The 26,300-nt window shown below is 31.3% G+C and overlaps 1 protein-coding gene across 1 annotated transcript; it reads right to left on the bottom strand.

The window, feature by feature from the left end:
- Positions 1-7,101: 7,101 nt before the first annotated feature.
- On the bottom strand, positions 7,102-23,610 carry LOC127710072 (erlin-2-B-like). Its single transcript, XM_052215803.1, has 12 exons — positions 23,515-23,610; positions 22,657-22,754; positions 21,862-21,884; positions 21,056-21,136; positions 19,910-19,956; positions 18,926-19,113; positions 17,848-17,980; positions 16,840-16,931; positions 16,280-16,369; positions 15,295-15,374; positions 14,399-14,561; positions 7,102-12,617 (listed from the first exon to the last, which is right to left on the bottom strand). The coding sequence occupies exons 2-12, from the start codon at positions 22,739-22,741 to the stop codon at positions 12,613-12,615; spliced, it is 987 nt and encodes a 328-aa protein (XP_052071763.1). The 5' UTR covers positions 22,742-22,754; positions 23,515-23,610; the 3' UTR covers positions 7,102-12,612.
- Between the last annotated feature and the right edge of the window lie 2,690 nt (positions 23,611-26,300).

Below are 26,300 nucleotides of genomic sequence, written 5' to 3'. Positions count from 1 at the left end.
GGCAAATTAAATGAATATACAGGACAAAAAAATAGACCGTTGGTTTTCCTGTTTGAATTGTTTTACACTAGTCATTTTGAAGCCCTTTATAGCTTGCTGTTCGGTGTGAGCCAAGGCTCCGCGTTGAAGGCCGTACTTTGACCTATAATTGTTAACTTTTTATACATTGTGACTTGGATGGAGGGTTGTCTCATTGGCACTCGTACCATATCTTCTTCTTTATATATATGTATGACGTGGTATGAATTTGAACCCTGCTTTGTACTAGACCGGCACGCTGAATTTTAAACGTGGTAATTCACAAGGTAACAGTCCAAAGGAAGACATGCCACCCTATCCGGACACATAATTCTGCCGCCGAGCCGACATGTATTTGATTTTACTCCTTAATGCCACATGATTAGCAGAGAGGCAGCAAATACAAACTTTTAAGTCTGTGTTTGACCCGGCCTTGGATCGAAATGCGACCTCCCGCACTCGAGGCGAGCACGCAACCACGAGATTACAGAGGCGGTTCAATTTCATTAGATTGGTTGCAATGCTTATTGCTTGCTTAACATCCAGTTGCAATTCAATTTCATTAGATCTTTCGTATCAAATTGCACTTGACGATTTCGAAACATATTAGAAAAGCGTTTTAAAAGTAAAAGAACTTTAGTAGAAAAAGTGGACTATCCTTTATCAAATCATTAATCATAAATCATTAAATCATAAGGGTGCAATATTGTCATTGCATATTAAGATTGCAATATTGTCGTGGAATATTAAAAGTGTGATATTGGCGTGCCATATGAACAGTGAGATATTATTATTGCATAGGTTATAAAGAGTGTGATATTGTTGTAGCATATTAAGAGTGTCAGTGCGATATTGTCGTGGCATATTTAGTGTGCGATATTGTCGTGGCATATAAAGTGTGCGATATTGTCGTGGCATATTGAGAGTCCAATATTGTCGTGGTATATTAAGAGTGCGATATTGTCGTGTCATGAATAGTGCGCTAATTGTCATGGCATATTAAGAGTGCGATATTGTCGTGTCATATGAATAGTGCGCTAATTGTCTTGGCATATTAAGAGTGCGATATTGTCGTGTCATATGAATAGTGCGCTAATTGTCATGGCATATTAAGAGTGCGATATTGTCGTGTCACATGAATAGTGCGCTAATTGTCATGGCATATTAAGAGTGCGATATTGTCGTGGTATATCAAGGGTGTGATATTGTCGTGGCATATTAAGAGTGTGATATTGTCTTAGCATATTAAGAATGTGATATTGTCGTGGCATATTAAAAGTGCAATATTGTCGTGGAATATTAAAAGTGTGATGTTGTCGTGGCATATTAAGAGTGCAATATTGTCCCGGCATATGATGAGAGTGATTTTGTTGTGGCATATTCATTTGTTGCCTTACTTATGTTTTATTATGAAGCATTCCTTTAGATGTGAGAAACTAACCTGTGATATCCCAATTTAGTTCCATTGTGATTTAGTATTTATTCGATTGTGTGATCATGCAGTTTTTAATTTCATTGGATCGGATTTTTCTTTTTCGTGACTGTAATGACGCTGATTTTTGTTCAGAGTGAGACTCCATTTTCCATAGTGCGGTCGTTATTGTAGACAATGGTCAGGTAGACTACAATATCATCCGCACTGTTAGTGAATTGGAACATTGGTGTAGGTCATTAATAATAAACAAAGAAATAAACTTAAACATATTCGACCTTCACTTACATCTATAAATTGACAATGAGGGTCGGTTGACAAAACAATTTTAGGACAAAAGAGATGATTTCAGCTTCGCCGCTATATTATGGATCATTATGGAGTTTATATCTCCCAGTTGATACGATATTCCAAAGCTTGCATTTCCTATCATCACGTCCTTGATAGAGGGTTGCTGCTTTCAAGGAAGCTATTACACCAAGAGTTCCAAGTAGTGAAGTTAAAGTTATCCCTTCGAAAAATTTACGGACTCCCTCACGAGTTGGTTGACCATTTCACAGATAACGACATATATGTTTCTATTGTCGTACTAGTAACTACAATTCGCCCTCTTTACCTTGAATGTGACCTAACAAATTACACTTGTTATCGGGTTTGCACTTACATGGGCAATACGATGGATACCACATGTGGAACAGGATCTGCTCAACCTTCCAAGGTTTTTGGCGGGACTCGTGTTGTCTTTAGTTTTCTTAATAGTGTTTTGTAGACTGTTGTTTTTCTTTAGATCGTTTTTTCGGGTTTTTTTTTGCCATGGCATTGTCAGTTCGTTTTCGACTTATGAATTTGACTATCCCTTTGGTATCTTCCACCTTTATTTCACTCTGCCTGATATTTCACCTGAGATTTTTTTTCTCAACAGATGCATGAACATAGTTTTGGCCTTTATTCTTTGGGTATGTATTTCTGACCTTTCTTTCATGATGATGTGATAATGGCAGTTCGAATTTTATAAGCCAAGCTGCGATGTTCATGGATTTGTAATAGAAGAAAGATTTTTTGTCAGTCAACAAAACAATACCAATATTTTAAAAAAGGTATCCGACGTTTCCCCCAAACCAAAAATTATCCTAGGTTTTGTCATTTATTTGTTGCTGTGACTTGACCTTTTGACTCAATGACCTAAAAATCAAAAGGGTATATTTTACAACACATGTGGCATTATCAAACATTTGTTAAAAATCTTATTAGCTCAAAAGATATTGTCCAGAAATAATTATTCTCGAAATTGAATGTAGTCCAACTTCAGTCCACCAATTCTGGACATAACCTTGACCATTGGACTAATGACCTCAAAATCAAAGAGGGTCTGCATCACCCCATGGGACATTATCAAATCAAGTTTTGTTAGAATGTGATAGGTGGCTCAAAAGATAATGTCCAGAAATAAAACATTTCCAAGTTGTAATTCATTTAAATGAACTGTGACCTTGACCTTTAACCTACTGACCTGAAGACAAATAGGTGTCTTCTTCACCTTGTAGGCTATTATCGAACAAAGTTTGGAAAGGTTTGACATATGGTCAAAAAGATAAAATCTGGCAACCAAACTTTTGCCAAAATTCAGTCTACCAATAATTTAAGAAAAGAAAAAAAAAAATAGTTACCTCAAAATCGACAGGGCACTTATTCACGCTATTTGGACATTATCAAACCGAGTTTGGTAAAAATAGTGTTTATGGTTCAAAAGATTAAGTCTGAAAAACAGCAGGGAAGCTTATCCAAATGTATACCAAATAGCAAAGCTTTATCATCAGTCCTTTGTCTGAGTTGTACCTTCTCAAATAACTTAACATTAGATGTTGAAAATGGCACTGTTGATGAAAAAGAAACACTTTTTTTTTCATTTGTCCAAGTTGTGATGACAATACATGTCAAATGCAAGCTTAATCACATAAATTTTAGAATAAGCTGATCTCGCTCTATTCACATTAAAAAAATGTATAAAATCTTATAATAGTTATACTTTGGACATGTAAACAGTGCAACATTTTAAAGGTCAATAAACCATTACTAAAGACACAGGGCTGAATAATTTCCTTGGAAATAAGATATACCAATGGTAATACAACTGCATACTAAATATCATTGACTTATCAACAACAACAACAACAATACTTTATTTTAAGAGGGTTACACAGTTAGCTATATAACTAATCTTCCCCGAGGCCCTCATCACAGAAAAAGCATAAACAGAAAATGCAAACATATAGTACAAGGCATACATTAGTATGAAAGTCAAGTATAATGATAATGTTCAACACAACTGCAAAAAAAATGTTATGAAAAAAAAAACATGATAAAATAATTAATATTCAATATTTTTTCAACTGGTTGATTTTAATAAATGATGTTATTTTGTATTTGAAAGAGTTAACATTTGTAATATTTTGTAATGATATTGACAAATTGTTCCACAAGAATGGTCCAGAATACATAAAAGATTTCTAGAACAATTCTATTTTTGGTTTAGGGAGTATGAGGTTTCCTTGAACAGCATTTCTCAAGGGGTATGGATTTCTATCTGAAACATAATGAAACTTGCTAGCAAGATATGATGGGGCATCATTTTTGATGCACTTAGATGTCATCACAAACTTGTGATATTTTATTCTCTTTTCAACTGTCATCCAGTTTAAGTGTTTGAATAAGGACTAAGAAGGAGTGAAAGGGTCTGTTTCTAGTATTATTCTAGCTGCTCTCTTTTGTAATTTTAATATCCTATTTAAACCCTCACTGCTACAACTATTCCACACTATACAACAATAATCAATTAGTGGTAAGATATAACCATCATAGAATAATTTTCTGCAGTCTAGATTTAGAAATTTCTTTATCTTTAAAAGTAGATATAGCCTAGATGAAATTTTTGAGCAGATCAAATCAATTTGGTTTGTCCATGTGAGGGAAGGGTCAATATTAATGCCTAAGAGACTTTTGCATGTGGAAGTTTGTATTACTTGATTATTAATAGTTAAACAACTTTCACTGTAATGTGGCATTGCTTTTTGCTTTGTTCCAATAATCATATATTTTGTTTTATTTTTATTGATGAACATATTGTTATCATTACTACATTCCTCAACACCATGCAAATCTTCTTGTACCTTTGACTGTAGAGTTTGATAACAACTACTAAAAAGATGTAAAGTTGAATCATCAGCATATAAATCAGTGCAACAATTTTTCATATAGATAGGAAGGTCATTTATTATAAAATAAACAGAAGGGGCCCCAATATGGAGCCTTGGGGGACACCATACTTGATATAAAGTTTTTCAAAATGAGCATTACCAATTTGTACTTGTTGAGTTCTTGCATTCAAATAGGATTTGAAAAAAGAAACAGCAGCATTATCAAATCCATAAATTTTTACAGAGAATATCATGATCTACTACATCAAAGGCTTTCTTAAAATCCAACAGGACTGGGAAGAACAGGGCAGTTTGGCAAGAGTGTTCTTGTCTAAACCCAGACTGTGCTAGGTAAAAGATTAAATCTTTTTAGATAGTCATACAAATGTTTTGAAACATGCTTTTCTAAAAGTTTTGATATAACAGCATGTATAGAAATTGGTCTATAATTTGTTGCCATGAATTTTCCCCAGCTTTAAAAACAGGAGTTACTCTTGCATTCTTTAGAACAGTGGGCAAGGTACTTGTATCTATTATTCTGTTAAAAATGTAAGTTAAAGATGAAGTTATGAAAGGAGCACTAAATTTTAAAAATTTTGGTCCTATGTTATCAGATCCAGTGGATTTATTAATGTCAAGTTTGATAATCTCATTAAGTAGATTATTTATTGTGACTGGTGGAATTGAGAATTTTACTTGTTTAAACTTAGTAAATTTCTTTTGTACAAATTTAGTTAATCTTGCATAATCATGATTATTGCTCATACATCTATCAGTTCTAAGGTTTTCAATACATGACGTAAAGAACTTATTAAAAACATTACAAATGTCACTGACATTTTTAGTTCTAACATTGTTAGAATTTTATAGAATAAATAATCAAAACAACAACTTATGCATCTTTATTAACAACATATACAGTAAAAAAAAGAATGTGAACTCGTGATACACATAGAAACGTAGACAAAAGAAATGAGCAGTGCCTTTTCCTTTCATAAAAAAGTGCCCTGCCCTCCACTGGCACCCTGCCCCTTTTGATTTCTAGCTGGAGCACTGTAACACCATCTTCATTTAAAAGCTCATATGTTTTTTCTTGTTGGGATGGGTTTAGACTGTGAATACATTTCCACAAATCTTTTGATGCTTTTGAATATTTTACCATCTTTGAATAAAAATTTCTTTTAGACTCATCAATTATGTGTTTTGTCCTGTTTCTCCAAAATTTGAACTCGGACCACATTCTTAGTTTATGGTATTTCTCTCTCATTTTCCTGGCATATATAATTTCATTTGTGAACCATTCAGGTTGTCTATCTCTTTTTACTCTTTTAGTAACAATAGGTGCATGTTTGTCTAGAACTCCATTGAATATGTCATACCACATTTGAATACATGTATTTGGGTGACTTTCATGTTCAATTTTATCAAAAGGTGCAACAGATAAGTCACTTAAAAAATTTGTCTCATTAAATTTTTTAAAGTTTCTGTAAGAAATGGTCTCCATAACTTGTTCCCCATAAATAAATTAACCTAATTACAAACTTTTAACCTGTAAACTATGCAAAAGGGGCAGGGCCAACTAATTTCCATAGAAATGAGATGTGTTAATGCTTATACAACTGTATACTTAATATCATTGACCTCTCAAAGGGGGTTCCCCTTAAACTAACCTAATCACAACCTTTTAATACGTAATTTATGCAAAATTTCAGTAAATAGACCATGACTGAGGGAGAAGGGCCAAATAATCTCCATTGAAAAGAGATGTGCCAATGCTTAAACAACTGCATACCAAATATAATTGACTTATCATTAGTGGTTCCCCTTAAACTGACCTAATCACAAACTTTAACATGTGACCAATGCATAAGTTTCAAAGGCAATAAACCATGACTGAGCTGGCAGGACCAAAATAGTTTACATGGAAATACGATTATGTGCCAATTCTTATACAACTGCATACCAAATATAAGTGGTTCCCCTTAAACTGACCTAATCACAAACTTAAACAAATTGTTGACTGCCGGTGGAAACTAACATACATAAGTCTTCCTTTTTGCCAAGTCAACACAATAAATGTATAACTGACATCTAGCTTGCCAGATAAGGGTCTACTCCAGTATCAGTGATATGTACTTTGATAAAAACTTACAGGTAACAAAAAAACATAAAACTAACTCTTGCTTTACTCATTGACATTCCTCATTCAATTTCCCTCTGTACTTCAGGGTTAGGATTCAATTTAAATATAGAGTTAGGGTTATGATAAAGGGACAGGGAAAGGGTTAGGATTAGGTTGGGTATGGGTTAGGTTTAGAATAAGGGATAGTTTAGTAAAGCCCTATATAGACTGGGTTCCCTAAAATAAATGAAGACCAATCAAGCAAACCAAAATATCCAAAAGAAATAACCATAAAATCATAATTATACTGGCATTATATATTATATACAAAAACATAAGTATATTGGTTTTATTAGAAAGAATGATTTTATACACTAGTACCTGACACTATAGATAGTATGTAAAATAATGTGGTTAGCAATCATATAGGCAATGTTTTGTTTCTCATAATATTTTCAACTCTAGTAACACTTAAATTTTAATTTTCAACATAACAGCACTTTTATATCTATAAACTCCGCTATCTTCTATAAAATGTCAATCTTTTATACTGGTGTAAAATAGAAAATCTTTTTTCAAAGTTAACAGATTTTTTACACTATGGTAAAAAAATTATCAATGGAAATAAATATAGCTACCAGTAATTGGTTTTGTTTAGGTGCCAATCTGCCTAAGAATCAGGTAATGGTGAAAACATGACAAACACAAACCCACTCAAGTTTACATTTATTTATGTTCAAAATGTATAATGGTGCATGAATATAACATTCGTTTACTTTTCCTGTTCTGGTATTTCAAGATATAATTTGGTTGAAATACACAAGAAATTAACAATTAAGGGGGAGCCAACTTTGTAATTTACTATCATTCTAAACCAAAAGTTATCTAGAGATTTCTCAAATGACCAAACACGCAGAAACAAAAGACCTACCATTTCTAACTCAGGATGAGGGTAACTTCAAAATAAGATGGTTAGGTTGGTGGTTTTTTTCTGCACTGTTTTGACATTCTTCTAAATTGCCTGATTCTTACAAAGACTGGCAATTAAAAAGTTTAAAAAGTAGTTGAATCAATTATCTCTGCCATTGCATTATTTTGTAAATTGCAACAGTATTTAGCATGATTTATACTATAAATTTTGTTTAGGATTTCAAAGAAATGTTTTACCATTTTTGTCATGTTTTCATATTAAACTGATGTAAAATTAATCTATATCTATAATTTTACAGATCTCAGTTTGCTCTCCATTGTATATTTATATGAAGACACATTAATTTATAACTCTTTGCAGTGCTCTGTTAAAGCAGAAATGAAGCTATTTTATCCAGTCGAAATACTCTTTCCTTCCAAATATTCCATTTGCTGTGATAGATTTGTTATAGTTTATCTTTTTTTCTTTCTTAAAAGACAACCAGGGCAAAAAATGTATCACAAAAAATGCATTGTTTGGGATGAAAAACAAAATATGTCTAACTAACTGGAATGAAATGTAGCTTCATACTGGTTAAAATATTTGTTTTAAAAGTTATTACTGGTATTAAACAATATGACTTGATGAATAACAACTTCTTATCTGTATCAAACATAATGAATGTTTAAATAACAATGCTCTCTTTTTAACATACATTTAATAAACATTTAACATACACTCATATACATATTGCAATAAACAACACAAAGCACCACACTGTGCAGGATAATAGTCTGATTATGATTATAAAAAAAATCTAGTCTACTTGAGCATTACATAAAAATGATAAACAACCTAAACAAACATAGGGATCAATATAGTGTCTTGTTTTGGATAATTTCAACTTCAAAGCAAGTTTGAAGGTTGGTGGTTCTCTCTGGGCACTCTGGCTTCCTCCACCAATAAAAACTGAAGCCACCAAATAGCCCAATAGTGCTGAAAGTGGCATTAAACACCAATCAATTAATCAATCAATCAAAGCACGTAAAAACAAATGAAAGGCAATAAACTGTCTGAACAGTAATAATCTGTTTTACACATATTTTGCAATTTACTACATAACACATGTATGTAACAAATGCTTGTGAGCACAAACAAGATATGGGATTTCATATAAATTAAATATTTTCATTCAATTTAAAAAAAAATATCATTGCTGATGTTTCTATTTATAAATAGACGCAGACATTTTAGCGAAAAATTCAAAACTACTTGTGGATATTCAAGCGATTCACCTGTTTTTTTATAGACCATTTTAGCTCACCATACTAAAACACTGAACAGTAATTTACACAGGTATACAATTTTATCATTCATTCCTATACAAGTTTTAAGATAAATTAACACTCAAGTTATGGAATGGTTTTAGCAATAAGAAAAATATAAAAAAAATATAGCTTGTGCAGATATATCCATACTTAACATTACTATATGTGTACCTATTTCATAGGTTATGGGTAGATGTCAAATTATTATGAAGGATAGGGAGTATGTCTAATTAGCCCCTCCCCCCATTTTTATAGAAAATATTATATTTGTTCACCTTAAAATGGTCATATTAAACTGTACAAGTTATATCTTTTTGTGTAATTCTATAATCACTGTCATGCCCACCTATAATTGACAAAGTACCGTGCATGCATGGACAAACTTACAAATAATATAATATAAAAAAAAAGTATTCTCATATATAGATACTGATAATTAGTATATTTATACCTGCTCATAATACTTGGCTAATCCGTAAGTGCTTTCTGAATACAAATATCATGTAAAAAGGCATAAAATAAATATTTACATGAATTTGTAAATTTTTTTAGATAATAAAGACATAATTTGACATCATCACATCAGACATTATGATTTTATTGCCTCTCTTTATAAATCAATAAAATTTTACAATGTATTTTGTATTGACAGAACAAAAGTAACAATGTAAAACATATTATTTTAAATACCCTCTACTTTATTATATTCTACCAATAATCAGATGAAGTATTTTCTAAAAATTATATTCTACCAATAATCAGATGAAGTATTTTCTAAATATTATATTCAACCAATAATCAGATGAAGTATTTTCTAAAAAAAAAATCCCCTTAACAAAAGCCTAGCACATCATCATAAAACTGCCCCAAAAAATGGTCTCTGAAAAGCTTCTAGTACAATGTCTAGTGTATTATCTATCAATGCCTAGAAATTAGTTGTTAACACAGCACTGCCTTGTATATCAAATTTTGTTTTGTTCTGTCTAAATCTAAAATTCTTGTTTGAAAGGCTGATACAAATCTCACACAAATAATTTACATCCCTTTTATAAATGACTATTTGATTTAAAAAATATCAAGTAAATTCATAGAAAATGAAGTAAGAATTGACTATTAAATGGAATAGTTCTTAAGATTTTTAAACATCCCACCTCTCTTTAAGTGTGATCAGAATGTACATAAAAATTATAAATACTGCTTACATAAGAGTATGATATATAATGATTGATGAGCTGCTGAGTTATATCCAACAGAACGAGTTTGACAAATGATGTTTGTGACAGTAAATACTAGTAGTGCAGATAAACTGATCATCACCTAACCTTTATGAATGTCATATGCCATTGGCTATAATATTAGTACCATATATAAAAATGTATTTATTCATGCCACCGCTGCCACCAAAATGTGAGAACTGCTGCCACCATAATGTGTTACTTGCCTAACACAATCATTGTAGCTTGTGTAATTTGAAACAATGATTACACATGACACATGCTCATAACACATTCTATCTAATACCATGCAAGTTGATATGCAGGGGTGACACATGTCATACTTTTTATTACTAAATGTAAGTTAATACACAGTGGTAAGACATGACACTTGCTATTAAGTAGCTGGTTCCAATTTTGTTGATACAGTGGTGACACATGACCCTTGCTATTTAGTTTCTGGTGTGTGTTGATACTGTTGATAGTTTTGACACATGAAACATGGTATTTAACTTTAGTATACTCTCTTTTCAATACTTCCTAATGCAAGTAAGAAAAATTCCCATCAGAAAACTTCAGTCACTTCTGTTGATTAAACTAGTATATATAAGCTTCTAAGATACAATAACAACCCCATCACAACTCTTGGTTTAATGAATGAGATCACAAAAATCATATAAACAATGTATAAAATAATATTATTTTTTTTTCAAGTATGTTTTAGAATCATTCTACAAGGATCCTTTATACAAAATACATTGGGAAATCCCAAACTATTGACAATTATTTTTGTTAAAATTTCTAGCTAAAACTAAACAAAACTTGAACTTAATGTAATTTCAGATTAAACATATTTATTAACATTCATAGAATAAAAATATTTTTTCATTTGACTATGAATGCTTAATAAACATTATACTAATTCTATTCGTTGATTCTAATTTTCATGGTTCCTGAAAATATTCATTGGTTAAAGGATTATTTTATATGTAGTTTTAGGCTTTATATTCAACAATTAATAGGAATATGCATTTAGTTGGGTAGCTATAGTTGAGGTTCTGATAAACCACAAACTCAATGAAAACTAGAAGTGTGAATGAACACCCAAAAAGATACCCAATGTCCCACAATACTGATGCAAGTAAATTTGAGTATCTCCCTTTTAGATGATATTCCTTTATGAACATCCCCAAGTAGTGTTCTTGGATTCTTTTAACAGCTAAGATAATTCACATAAACAATATACATATTATCTTTTAAACACTTTGATGAAAGGTCTTGCTCAGATAATTTTTGCTTATTCCAACATTAGAGCAAAGTATATATTTTGATTGCAGATGACATACATTTAACATACAGGTAATCACAACTGTATAAATATCTGACAATCTCAACAACAGTAATCGTACAAAGGCACTTTTGTCATTATGGTATGTAAGAAATTATTGTACAAAAAATATAAAAGACATTCAATAACATTAAATTTTAGAGATTTCCAATTACACCTTTAGCATTATATATATATATGCATGAAGAATGTGATTACATATAAGTTTACAATATTGTGTACACAATTCAAAAGACCAACAAACCTTCAAAATTTTGAAACAGTGTGTCAAACTTGTTTGAATGCCTCATCTGTTCTGCACAAAATATTTAAAACCTGCTAAAAATTAAAGTTACAGAATATTTTTCACAACTGTTTGTTGTTTGAACATAATTTGAAACATTACATGAAAATTTAATTAACAAAATTTATTGTATACACATGAATGTTATGTTCTAAATATTTACTTTACAATTTTTGAAAACAATAAGCCACTTCTGACATGAAAACAGAAGAAGGTCAGACTGAAAATAAGTTGGAATTAATTTATCATTTTCAACAACAATCAATTATTTAAAAAACTGAAAGAAACTATAATAATAAAACCTAAAGTATGCAATTTTGTATTTCATATGTAATACTTTTTAAATAAAAAATTTAGCAACATACTTTAGCTTGAATTGAGGTATGATTGCAAACTCAATATTAAAAAAACTTTTAGTGCTGTCCAATTATTTACTTTATTAAAACTTACAGTATGAGGGATAATGTCTGGTGTATTTCAATAAGTCATTATAACTTTATAAACAAAATTCAAATGGCACAAAAAGATATGAGAATAGTGAAACACTGGAATATGTCAATCCTAAAAAAGTTAAATTGATTTAAGTATCAACATCTTGAAATCACAAATTGCATTTTGCTTTAGTCTCATTTTTTTGTAAGGTTTTATATTTTGGTTAAATTCTAAGTTATGACATTTCCATTTCAGTTCTACTTTTTGAAATGACATTTCAGTTTTGGTTCTATTAGTTGGTATCACAGATGATTGTCTTCTTCTAAAGATTTTATTCTGAAAGAAAAAGAACATTTCAGTTTTTAATATCAATTTTTTTATATCAGAATGAAGACGAAATATAAGTAAAGATTTTCTTTACCAATCACTTAGAGCATATATAAAATTGACAAAGGGCTCCTAAGAGCCTGAATAGCTTCCCTGTCAAAAAATGAAATAATACATGTAAAAGGCAAAAACTTGAAAAGTAGTCAAAAATCACCATTTAAGGGCAATAGCTCATATACAGTTATCCAATGGATTTGGTCATATTGGTATTTTTGTAGATCTTGAATTGATGATCATTTTTTTTTTCTAATTTCAGTTTCTACCTTTCTATTACTTTAGTCTAGATACCCTGAGGATCATTCATTTAAAGTTTGATAGAAATTGGTCAAGTGGTTTCAGAGGAGAAGATTTTTGTAAAAGTTAACAAGGACAACTGACAATGACTAACACCAAGTGATGGTTATAGCTCACGTGGCCCTCCTGGCCAGGTGAGCTAAAATGTAATTTATAGCTACAATAACAACTTGATAAATGCTACTTCTGTTCCATTACTTTAGCAACTGATTGAAAGACAGCATCAAATTAAAACACTCTGTTCAAGTTGGATGAAAATAAGAATTATCAATTGTCTGGCTGTTTCCACTTTGAAGTCAATGCTGTATCTTAAATCTCAATAACTTAATATAGAATGGGTGGCTCATATTCGCCGTAGACATATTTTGGCTGTTTTCCAATTTTCTCTGGAAAAGTATTGTGCTTTTTCTCAATGCATGCCAAGATAGAAGTTCAATATTTGTTTGCTTGAACAGTGTCCATATCAACAATTCATATGCACTGAATGTATTCAAACGTTTCGAAGGTAAACGAGAGTAAACTTGCCAAAATAAATGTATCAATGTTAAAATAGTGATGTTTTCACTGGAAAGCAAAGCAATAAAGCATCATGAATGAACACACTCCTTCTTAACTTGAAACTCCCTCAACATAAGATGCTTCATAAATTTTGACAGTATGAACAAAATATTCGGTAAATCAAAGGCGAAAATGTCAAACATCAACTAATTTCATTTTGCAAATTTTCAGACCCTATTATTACACATCAGAAATTCTGTATAGTTTCAATCATGTCATTAATAATGATTCAAATATATTTAGCTTTCTTCTGCTCAATGAATAAAAAAATCTTTTTGTATTCACAAATAATATAATTCAACTTTTAACTGTAAATTCCTTTCTTTTCATGTCTGTTGAAGTCCTCCTGAACAGTTCATTTATTTATTTGAAATATATGCAGGCGCTTCTTTTGAAAAAAAAATGCAGCTCAGAGTGTTTATGTAATCTGTTAAATGGAAATATTAAAAATCTCTGGTAAAATATGCATGCACATTGAGTGTGCAAATATTTTATGTCAGTTTTCTATCCGTATTGTGCATAAATGGCTTCTGACAAATTGCACACATTTACATGTTGTTAAATATAACATGGTTGAAGAATATTTTCTAGTCATAGATTACCCTATGGTATTCGAAATACTTAATTTCATTTCAAGTTTGCTTTAATCTGTAGACCTAAAAACAAATGTCTTGAGGATAATCCTTCATCAAGCGTGTAAGTTTACTAGTTAACTTTAAGAAAATTGCATAATAAGTTGCCGAAGTTTGAATTTAAGATTGCCAGTAGGTGAAAATGAATGGTTTATAGGGTGAATATGGGCACCCCACTCTATACCCTTTCATGTTATAATATACAGTTTTCAAAACTTTCATGAATGTAGGTAAAAGTTTACTCACTATTTTCAGAAACTTTTGATGCAGTACCCTTTACTTGAGAAGTTTGGACAACTCCACTTGGATCCATAAACATCTGAGGAATGCTATTACCAAAGTATATCTTTGTATTGGTAGTAATGGCTTGGTAACGTAACATCTCTAGGTACTGGTCAGTAAGTTTAGCCTATAAATTCAAACAAGTTTGTTTTCTAACTACATTTAGTTTCAAAACAATATTGCCATATTTAGAAATATTACAAACAAAATTGCTACACCATAGCCAATGTCCCGAGTCGCTGTGTAAATGAGGAATTGAATTGAGTGTTGAGTATAGAGTTGTATAATAGTAACATAGGTTACATAATAAAGAGTATTTCAAGCTTTTGTATTTGTTGCTGTTATTCAATAAGCCAAACTTGAAGTCATTGTGGTACAATTGTCTAAAAATATCAAAGTCCAATATCTCCCATAAAATGCTGGAAATTAAAATTACTATAGAGAGCATATGTGTATCTATTAAGACAACTACTGAGCATGGCTTAGTAGAGGGCATACATGTACCCATAAACTACTGAGTATGGCTTCAAAAAGGCATATGTGTCCCAAGGATCTGGAAATTTTTTCATGCAATTTCGGTAATTTTTGGAGAATTTGAAAGTCCAGGTAATATTTTCAAACTGTCAAATTCATACTAAAAGTCACTGCATAAACAAACCTGTATCAACAGTTTAACTGCATGAACTACATGCACTTTTTAAATCTATTTTAGTATTACATTTAATAAAGATTTGTGGAATGAAGCAGTTTAAAATTTTAGTGATTTAAATGACAAAATGATAAAATTCGACTGGGTCAACCATGCTGCTTTTTTTCCCTCTTATACAGCAATTATTCCTTGTTAATTATTTGATACATACTGAATTAGCCTCTGCTTCTTTCTTTGCTCTATAGAATTCAGCATCTGCTCTGGCTCTTTCTTTAGCTAAATGGGTAGCATCTAAAAATAGTACAATGAATGTTGTTCAATCGTTCAGGTCAGGGTTGTAAATGTATCATTATTTCAACCCATAAGAGCATTAGAGAATGTAAAATTTCCGCCTGATGTGATGTTCATATATTTCAATTTGGAAGGGAGAAACATTGGCTAGTGCTGGTTCCTTAATATTCCCCTCTAGTAATATCTCAATAAACATGCACTGGAATCACATTAATAAATGTTGAATAATAAGCAGTTGTGAAAGATTTCCAATATAAATATATAACCTAATGAAAGTCTGAATTAACAGTATTGCCAGTACAACACATGTATTGCAATATGATTGAAAATATAACAACCAGGTATCTCCTACCACAGTATCTATGAGATATGATCTGAATTTATTAGAGCTAATTTCCTAATGCTTGTAGAGTGAGACTTAAGTTGGCTTGCTTGCTTTGTTTGTAAATACGTTTCTCAAGTATTGTAATAATTAAGATATTTCTATTGTTTGCAGTTATCAATCTTAATTATTACAATACTCGAGCAAACCTTTATACAAAGCAAACAAGCCAACCAAAATCTTACTCTACAAGCATTAGGAAATTAGCTATAATATTTTGTCATCATACTATGACTATCAGCAAAAATTTCACTGATTTTTTATTTATTTTGGATGTCATTTTATTTCGAAAGCATTTCTTTTGTAATATATTAAAACATATCATTTTTTTTTCAAATTACAGAATTAAAAACATTTCCATTTATAAGCTATCCTAATAACTGTAATTTTAAGATTTAAATTGCTAATTAACTGCAATGCCATTTAACAAGGAATTGATGTAGTAACACAATTTCCTTGGTACACTTATGTAACTGTGTTGCTATAACGATGACCATTTTCTAATATTTCCTTTCAATCATACCTTCTATTTCTGATATCTTCTTTTGTGATTCTTTCTCAGTTATTTTTTGCTGCCACTGAATTTTGGATACCTGAGCAACTTTTTCTGCCTCTGTAAAGTGTCAAAAAATCTTGTTTAATACAATATTAGCAATATTAAACCAATAGTTCCTAATTGAAAGAGTTTCTGTAAGAGAAATGATTAAATAGAGACAATATAGAGGAAGATTAATATTCTCACCTGTTATAGTTATATCAGTTATAATTTACAAGTGAGCTAAAACATGGGAATATAGCAGAGTTACACCAGTAGAATTAAAACTATAAATCCAGTAACGATTTAATCCATGCATGACTTCAAATAAGTGATCACTAGACCATAAAAATTTGGAATAAGAATGTCCATTTCATGTTTTTCTCATGAAAACTGTTCTTTTAAACTTTGTTGAAATGATACACCATTACTTCAGACTTCTGTCTTACAATGACCATGTTACTAGATATATTCTGGTTTGCCTAAGTAAAATTTACCCTCAACCATCAGACTGGGAATTCAATTACTGAATTACTTTTTGTACCTACCTATAACAGCTCTTTTCCTCTCTGTTTCTGCCTCTTTCTCAACTACTTTCTGTTTTTGAACAGAAATAAGTAGCTTTGTTTTCTCTCCTTCCCTGAAATCAAATATAAGCCATTATTTTCAAAATATGTTTCCAAATGACAGAAATGTCAAAGCTCGGAATAAAAATTACAGCAATTCTGAAGATTACCGGGTATTTACAAACTCTTAATAAATTTTTAAGAAAAGGACACGATTTTGTTAAATATATTTCACACAGTGCAAAAAACATGAATTATGATTACCAATTATACAGCAGCAATCAAACAAAAACAACTTGGAAATGAGAAACAAGTGCAGAAAACAATAATTGCTTTGAATTGTTGAAGATTTTGGAAAAGAAAATCTGTTACAAGATGCATCAAGTTCATACAAAATAAATGGGGCAGATGATGCCCCTGCTTGCATATAATGTTATAAAGGGACATAACTCAAGAAGGGTAAAAGTGATGCTACCCAATCACGTACTTGATCTGAGTTTTGTGGTAATAAGCATTGTGTATAAGTTTCATAAAATTTGGTTGAGGCAAACTTGTTAGAAAATGGAAACGAAAAATTCAGCAATTTTTCCATTTGTAAAGGGGCATAACTCTAGAAAGGTAAAAGTGATGCCACCAAAATTCAAACTTGATCTGTGTTTTGTGGTAATAAGCATTGTGTATACGATTCATAACATTTGGTTGAAGCAAACTAAAGTTAGAGAACGGAAACGAAAAATTCAGCTTCAGGAAGTACGGACGTACAGATGGACAAGGGTAAAATTTAATGCCCCCTCAGCTATGGCTGGAGCATAAAAATCAACTCAAGGCTCTTAGGTCTTGCAAAAAAATATGTGGACAATTTGTATTTTGTAAAGATGAACAAACTATATTCCCATGTAATATTCTTGCAAGATCATAAATAATATATCCTTGATCAAATGTAAACACAAATGTAGCAATTTTTTTACTGCTCTTATGATAAACACTTACATAGATTCATAATTTTTTCTGATCTGTTCTGGAATTTTAGGTTTTGTGACTCGAACTGCTTGTACAGATAAACCTGGTGCCATGTTTCCTAAATCCCCCTGCAGGGCTGTACGTAGATTCTCATCTATCTGATCTGTACAGAAATAAAATTTATTATTAATTTCATTACAACATGTATGTTTTCATTTTTATCATTTACTGGATCAATCTCTGGTATATACCAAAGTATGATGGTACAGAGAGAAGTCATTTAATATACTGGTAAACAAAATATTGTTAATATGAATATAAATGAAACTAGATATCATTGAGATGGGAGCCATCTCTGTGGGCCCCGCTGTGAATAATGTGTGGTAAAAAATTTGTATCTTTATCATTGGACATGGGGTTGTCAAATGAAACAAAAGTTTTTGACCTTGACCTTTGACCTAGGAAGTTGTACATAAATTATGACACACCCTCTGGTGTTGGTTTATATACATATCAAGTATAAACTTTGAAATCATAATGGTTCTCAAGATATAAAGCGGACACAATATTTACCATAGGACATGGGGTTGTCAACTAAAACCAAAGTTTTTGACCTTGACCTTTGACCTAGGAAGTTGTACATACATTATGACACACCCTCTGGTGTTGGTTAATATACATATCAAGTATAATCTTTGAAATCATAAAGTTTCTCAAGATATAGAGCAGACACAATTTTACCATAGGACATGGGGTAGTCAACTTAAACCAAAGTTTTTGACCTCGACCTTTGACCTAGGAAGTTGAACATACATTATGACACACCCTCTGGTGTTGGTTAATATACATGTCAAGTATAAACTTTGAAATCATAACGGTTCTCTAGATATAGAGCGGACACGATTTGTGTTACGGACGCAATTCGGCGGGGCCCTAATAAAAATCAAGTTAAAATCTAAGCTTATTCCCTGTCCTGACCAACACACTTTTACCTACTAAGTTATGGTTACTTCTTATTTATTGTTTACACAACAGCGCTAATGAACAATGAAGAAATTTTTTTTCATTTACTCTGTCCTTACCTTATGGCCCATACAATTATACCTACCGAATAAATCTATGTAGACTTCCTGCAAGGTGTGTATACTACAGAACTGGTTCAACTCGTGATGTACTTTGTTGTAGATGAGAGTTTTGTCGTAATCTGCAGTGTAATTCCTTACAATGTCATAAACAGAATCTATATTCAGTTTGTTAACCACTTCAACTCGATCAAAGAAAATAATAACACCACCACTGAAAATATTAAACATGAAAAAAGTTAACAAGTTTGATGCCATAAAATAACAGAAGTCATTTCCAACAACAAATATTACACTAATGCATACATGGAGATTGGGCCTCACTAGACATACACACCATCCCAGCTTAGCCAGAAGAAAATACGAGTTCTGGCTAAAAATGTATACCAGTCTTGACTTTAGAAGGTCAATATAGACAAAAATCTTCAGAATGTGATTTTTGAAATACTTGGACTAACAATCAAAGGTAGTTGATCGAAAACCTTATATTTATCATAAATATTCGAATTTTTGTTTCAAACTGAACATTTAATCTGTAGAAACAACTTAATTGTCTAAAGTTGAAAGAGTATGCCTGAATTTTTAAATCACAATCAATAGAGCAAGAAAGATATTTCCTTGAATACATAAATTCTTGGATTGCTGTTTCAAAAATACAAAAAAAATGTTTCTGAAACGTAAATCCGTGGATCTCTGTTTGAAGAATAATTAAACAAAAGATAGAAATTCAATTTCAAAAGAAAATTTTTTCCACAAGATAAACTTGTGTTTTTAATTACTACACAATATGCATGTGTTCCCCTTTTTAGACGCTTTATTGTAAAATACAGATAAATTTCATGCCAAATTACAGTGAAACAATTCCTGTTAACCTTTCTGTGTATTGTTAAGGAATTCCTTTCTCAATTTGCATTAGTAATTTATTACAGTTATACTTTAGTTCATGGTGTAATTTTATCAATCTTATTTGTGAAATATTTTAATTATATTTATATATAACAAAGGCCTACCTAGTACCACAAGGAACATTCTTTACTTCATCTGTCTGTAGTGTTGTCTACAAATAAACATTGTAATGTCTTTAAGATAAACAATGTAATGTCGTTAAGAAAAACAATGTAATGTCTTTAAGACAAACAATGTAATGTCTGCAAATAAACATTGTAATGTCTTTAAGACAAACAATTTAATGTCTTCAAGATAAGCAATGTTATGTCTACAAATAAACAATGTAATGTCTTTAGGACAAACAATTTAATGTCTTCAAGATAAGCAATGTTATGTCTACAAATAAACATTGTAATGTCTTTAGGACAAACAATTTAATGTCTTCAAGATAAGCAATGTTATGTCTACAAATAAACATTGTAATGTCTTTAAGACAAACAATTTAATTTCTTCAAGATAAGCAATATTATGTCTACAAATAAACAATGTAATGTCTTTAAGACAAACAATTTAATGTCTTCAAGATGAGCAATGTTATGTCTACAAATAAACATTGTAATGTCTTTAAGAAAAACAATGTAATGCTACAGTCTTCAAAGACAAACAATTTAATACCACAGATTTCAACATAAACATTTTAAAACTAGTGTGTTCAAGATTAACAATGTTAAGCTACAGTTTTTAAAGAAAACGAATTAAAGAGTTGTTCCTCACTTATGATACCCCTCTTTAAAGTCTTCAGTTAATATGAAGTTAAAGTGCAATGCATATGAAATTGCACTGCATGGCATTGCATGTTCACATGAAGCTTCATTACAAATTTCATGCAGCTCTTATTTGTAGTTCTCTAGAAAAATGCAACTAAAATATCACACAACGGCTGTTATTTTTTGGAAAATATAAGTATTCAGTACACAGGAAGTTGCTGAGCGATGAATTTGAAAAAGCATCAAACAGTATAGCATGCTCACATAAAGCCTGGTACTGAAATTCAGGAATCTCTGGTTTGTAATTCCAGAGAAAAATATGATGGACAGACAGGTGTAAAAAGAATACATTGTTATATCCCCCTGCTCTGAAGGATAAACTTTTGTCTAACACAGAATCCTAATTTATAGTATATACACTGATCTATTGTTAATTATTTCTAACCTCAACTTACCTGTACACTTTAAAACAACTTACCTGTACACTTTAAAACAACTTACCTGTACAGCTTTAAAAGATGTAATGAATGGAACCATAAAATGAAATCCTGGCGCACTGGTAGTCGTCAGTAGAGCACCTCCCTACAATTACCAATATCATATCATAATTAGTGGATGTTGAATCCTGGACCACTAGAATCATTTCAATGTACCACAAGGTCCCACTTAGACAGTATGAAAACAGTAATACAAGTCAACTAACATGAACATTGGGATATACTGAAAATACACAACTATCCCTTTGATTAAGGCACATCTGCCAGCTGGACTCATGATAACAACTGTCAATTAAGCCCACTTATTACTATTTTTTCTTTAACATTTTTATTTACTCTAACCTTTAATAGGCTGTGGGTTTATTGGCAGCTAGTTTCATTTTAAAGTGGTTTGTTTGTCCCGTAACTGTTTATGTGTTACAATTTATGATCCTTATAATAAATCACATAAAATTCAATATACATGTAGGACAACTAATGACAATAATCATCAAACTATTACATTTAATCTATTTATTACTTTATATATTTTTATGTTAATATCACCAAATATAGATTTCAATGAAAGTTATTCTGTGAATTTATATTAAATCCAATAAGTTTTCCTCAATGCTGATTGAAGCTGTACGTTCTTTTAGTATTAATGAAGACTACCACAAAATGTCAAGATGAAACACTAAGCGCTTAATCGCCAAATATATTGGTATAAATTATTTTTATTTCCTATTATTCAAACTGACTAATGTCACATGCACCATCAAGGCCTTTAATCTTTACTGTACCTTACTGTCAATTTATCTACTGACTCACCCTATAATACACACCAACATGTCCTGAAAATAGAATAATACAATGTACCACATTAAACCACAACCTCAATCATTCCTATACATAATAATCCTCAATAATGATTGTTGAAATCTTAATATAGGTAGTGATCCCTGTTAAGCATTTCTAATGTCAACTTACCCATACAGCTTCACAGGATGTAATGTAGTGGACGCCATGTCTGTAGCTGGACTGCTCTGTGTGTTTTTCTTTTACGACATATATGGTCTATATTGGCAGTATAGTGAACTTTAGTTACTTACATCTACGTTATTTTGACTCTGGTGGATAGCTGTCTCATTTAGCAATCATACCACATCTCATTTTTATAAAGAGGGAGACTCTCGAGAAAGAAACACTGGTTTAATTCGACGACATTTGCTGCCATGTGTTTTTGTTTCTGTCAATAATTCCATTTTTTCAAAGAAGTCGGATGTTTGGTATTGGTGTTGGTCCATTTTTTTTTACAGTATTTTTGATAATTCCTTTTTATGTATTATTTAAAAAAACAGAGGTTTGTGAAGGTACATACACTACATAATAAGATGTATCTGCATCCAATAGGACTTGTGGATATCTGGACACATTTTTTATTGAAAATAAACAATTGGTCAGAAAAGTATGAACTATACAAAGAATAATAGAAAGGTTGTTTATTATTTTATTTGTATTATTTTAATATAATTAGATCAGGAACATAGTATGCTTCAACTGGAGCTGCTTGTGATGATGAATGAATGTTAACCTTGCTTTACTGTTTCATCATAAATTTTATACCTTCTTCAATCTTATGAATGGAAAAATTCATCAGCAAGGCTAATCCTACACCAACCACTGCCAATCCTGCTAATGGATTTGCCATTCCTAAGTTGTACCTGTGAAAGAAAATGAAACATAAAAACTAGATGTTTTCTGTTATTTTCAAAATAAAAAGATGTTATAGGATTGCCAATGAGACAACTATCCACCCGAGTAAAAATGACGTGAATATATGCAAATATAGGTCACTGTATGGCCTTCAATAATAAAAAAAAACATAATGTATAGTCAGCTATAAAAGGCCCCAACAAGAAAAATGTGAAACAATTCAAACAAGAAAACTATCGGCCTAATTCATGTCAATTCAATTAACATTTAAGGGCATGTACATTGTAGAGTGAAAATGTGTGCTACTGCACTTAACTACGATACAGCATGCCCTCGGACGTCTGGGCAGCATATGACACTCCCCCATCCACAATGGGTTTCAGAGTATTGCTAACGCGGGCCTACTGTATGGTGTCTCATAAACTAGTTTGTCGTTGAACCATCTGAGCAGTATAACATGTTGTAGTTTACGGATAAACAGGAGCTGATCCAGCACATTCAGCTGTAAGGACCGAGACGTGACTGTGATCTGATTGATTATTGTCAACACTTACACCTAAAGCAATTAAATTTATACTGTGACCTAAGTTAAAAGTGTTATCTTAACATACAATTAAAAGTGTTCAAATCATGTAAAAACCAGTAGTTTCGTTTTGGATTGCAACTTGATTGTTGGCTACATGTAACGGACTAAAACGGTAGTAAATGTCTCCATTCCTCTGATTTTATGCAATAGATATTGTATTCGTTTTTGTAAAAGATACATACTTATCCAATTTCTGTTAAGACAACAAACAAACACACAGTTCTCCAAGCAATGTGATGAAACAATTCACCGCTTCCGGTTTACATGGGCGTCGCCATTGATGCAAAGCTACTAATAAAACGTATGCTTATATTTTCGTATTCTCATGTAATTTTCAACGTTCTAAAGTAACTGTATTAACTGATAAATTATTATTTTTTTTGGAGTAAAATCAACGATTTTAAAAGTACTATAAAAATCCTTGCAAAAATGTATGAAACAATTTTAGCTCATCTTTCGTAAAAGGCCATGTGAGTGTGTCCGTCGTCAGTTTTCCGTCCACCCGTCCGTCAACGGAATGAGTTTTTTTCAAAGATCTTTTCATCTGTAACCACTGGACTAATTTCAATCAAACATGGACTGAATATAAAGAACATGACAGCCATGGCTAAAAATAAAGCATACGGGAAAAAATGCTGTTATTTGCTTATATCTCAAAAACTAATTTGACCAGTAAAAGCAAATGTGACACAGGGAAAATTTATCAGCAGGTTAATCCTATCTCATGCGGAATTTGCAGAAAATCGGACGAGTTTCTGGTTAATTTTTTTAAAATTTAAGAAGTAACTCGGAGCAAATCTGACACGGGTAAATCTCAGTGATCAGCAGGGGCCAAGGTTTATCTCCTGTGGAATGTGAAGAAAATTCCGACGACCCAATTATGAGTTATTGCCCCTTAAATATAAAATCTTAGCAAATTTCGCAGTTGTTGGTATTTGTCAAATGAGCCCTAATAGGAGTTATTGCCTTTACATTGTGATGTGTACTCTCTTTGGATTTTTATAGTTGATGGAGAGAATCGTTTAATAGTAAAAATGTTCAACAGAATGATCTACAAATAAGCCAACATGGATGAATCATCAATAGAACCCTTATAGGAGTTATTGCCCTTGAAAGACTAAGTATACTCATGTTTTGCTTTTTTTGCAGAAACTATCATTAATAAAGAGAAATTGTAAAAAGCAAACGTGTTTAGCAAAATAAGATCTACAAATAAGTCAACTTTGCCGAAATTGTCAATTGATTGCTTATAGGAGTTATTACCCTTGAAAGATGGTTTATATCCTTTTTTCATTTTATTGCAGAAACTTTAAAGGCAGAGAGAAATTGTAACTAGCAATGTTAGGCACAATCAGATCTACAAATAAGTCAACATAGCCAAAATTGTCAACTGAATCCTTTTATGAGTTGTTGCTCTTGAATGACAATTTTTACCCATTGTATGCTAAAACAAAGATAGAGAGAGAGCAACAGTATATAGCAAGAATGTTCAACACACTAGGAAAGATCTACAAATCAGTCATCGTATCTGAAATTGTCAACTGACTCCTTATAGAATTTATTTCCCCTGATTGATGATTTTTATCCATTTTTGAATTTTTGTCAAAATTATAGGTCTGAAACTTTAAATACGTGAAAAAAGATCGGCAAAATAAGATCTGCAAGAAAGTCAACATGACTAAATTATCACACTAGTTATATGATTTATTGCCATTAATTAAATGATTTTTTTAATTTAAAAAAAATTAAAAGATAGGCATAAACTGTAAACAGTAAATTATGATCATTAGTGCCAGACCTACAAGAATGCCACAATATATGACCTACAAATAAGCAAACATAACTGATAGTAATAATGAAAACAAATATTAATATCAAATAGGCATTTTTTTTAACCAGGTGAGCGTTTCAGGCTCTTGGTAGCCTCTTGTTTTCGGAAGCTCTTCAAACTCATATTGCAGGAAAGTGCATGCCTTTAAGTTAGACATAGATAAATAGTCTCGGGTTTCTTATGTAAGACTTGAAACAATTATTTAACAAATTCACACGAGAATAGTGCATTTAAGGGGAAAAAGGGGGGAGGGGCATTACTAAATATATCATACCACTTGAGGGTATGATCCATAGGTACTTAAGGGCAGGACAATTTTTTTTAACACTTTCCTTATTTCTCAAAATCCGTTATTTTGTTGTTTTCTTTTAATTTAAACTATTTTCACGTTTTTATGTGATATATTAACATAAATATACCAGAAATAATATGCAGAAATATCCTGTGCCAAGTCAGGAATATGACAGTTGTTATCCATTCGTTTGATGTATTTGACCTTTTGAATTTTCCATTTACTTAGGGACTTTCCGTTTAGAATTTTCCTCGGAGTTCGGTATTTTTGTAATTTTACTTTTTTTTTAATGCATATACAGTTACTATTTATTACTTAGTATCAATTACTAGTTTACTATCAATAACGTTCACTGATCATATATATATATATATAGAGAAACGTCTATAGATTATATACATATAAATAAGAAGATGTGGTATGAGTGCCAATGAGACAACTCTCCATCCAAGTCACAATGTGTAAAAAGTAAACAATTATAGGTCAAAATACGGCCTTCAACACGGAGCCTTGGCTCACACCGAACAGCAAGCTATATAGGGCCCCAAAATGACTAGTGTAAAACAATTCAAACAGGAAAACCAACGGTCTAATCTATATAAAAAACGGGAAACACTTATGAACCATAATCAATGTATACTGATTTTCTTTGTAAAAAATGTAAAATAACAAAAATACCGAACTCAAAGGAAAATTCAAATCGGAAAGTCCCTTATCAAATGGCAAAATCAAAAGCTCAAACACATAAAACGAATGGAAAACAACTGTCACATTCCTGACTTGGTACAGTCATTACTTACGTAGAAAATGGTGGATTAAACCTGGTTTTATAGCTAGCTAAACCT

The sequence above is a fragment of the Mytilus californianus genome, unplaced genomic scaffold (genome assembly GCF_021869535.1).
Source record: "Mytilus californianus isolate M0D057914Y unplaced genomic scaffold, xbMytCali1.0.p SCAF_7, whole genome shotgun sequence".
NCBI classification, from domain to species: Eukaryota; Metazoa; Mollusca; class Bivalvia; order Mytilida; family Mytilidae; genus Mytilus; species Mytilus californianus.
Note: the sequence above shows the minus strand (reverse complement) of the source record. Positions and strands in the feature narration are given on the sequence as shown.

Excerpts from the sequence above, each read along its gene's own strand:
- LOC127710072 (XM_052215803.1), bottom strand. The coding sequence starts at position 22,741 with ATGGCAAATCCATTAGCAGGATTGGCAGTGGTTGGTGTAGGATTAGCC. Across the intron at positions 19,957-21,055 it reads CATCTTTTAAAGCTGTACAG|ACAACACTACAGACAGATGA; the intron begins GTAAGTTGTTTT and ends GTTTATTTGTAG. Across the intron at positions 15,375-16,279 it reads GAAGATATCAGAAATAGAAG|ATGCTACCCATTTAGCTAAA; the intron begins GTATGATTGAAA and ends TACTATTTTTAG.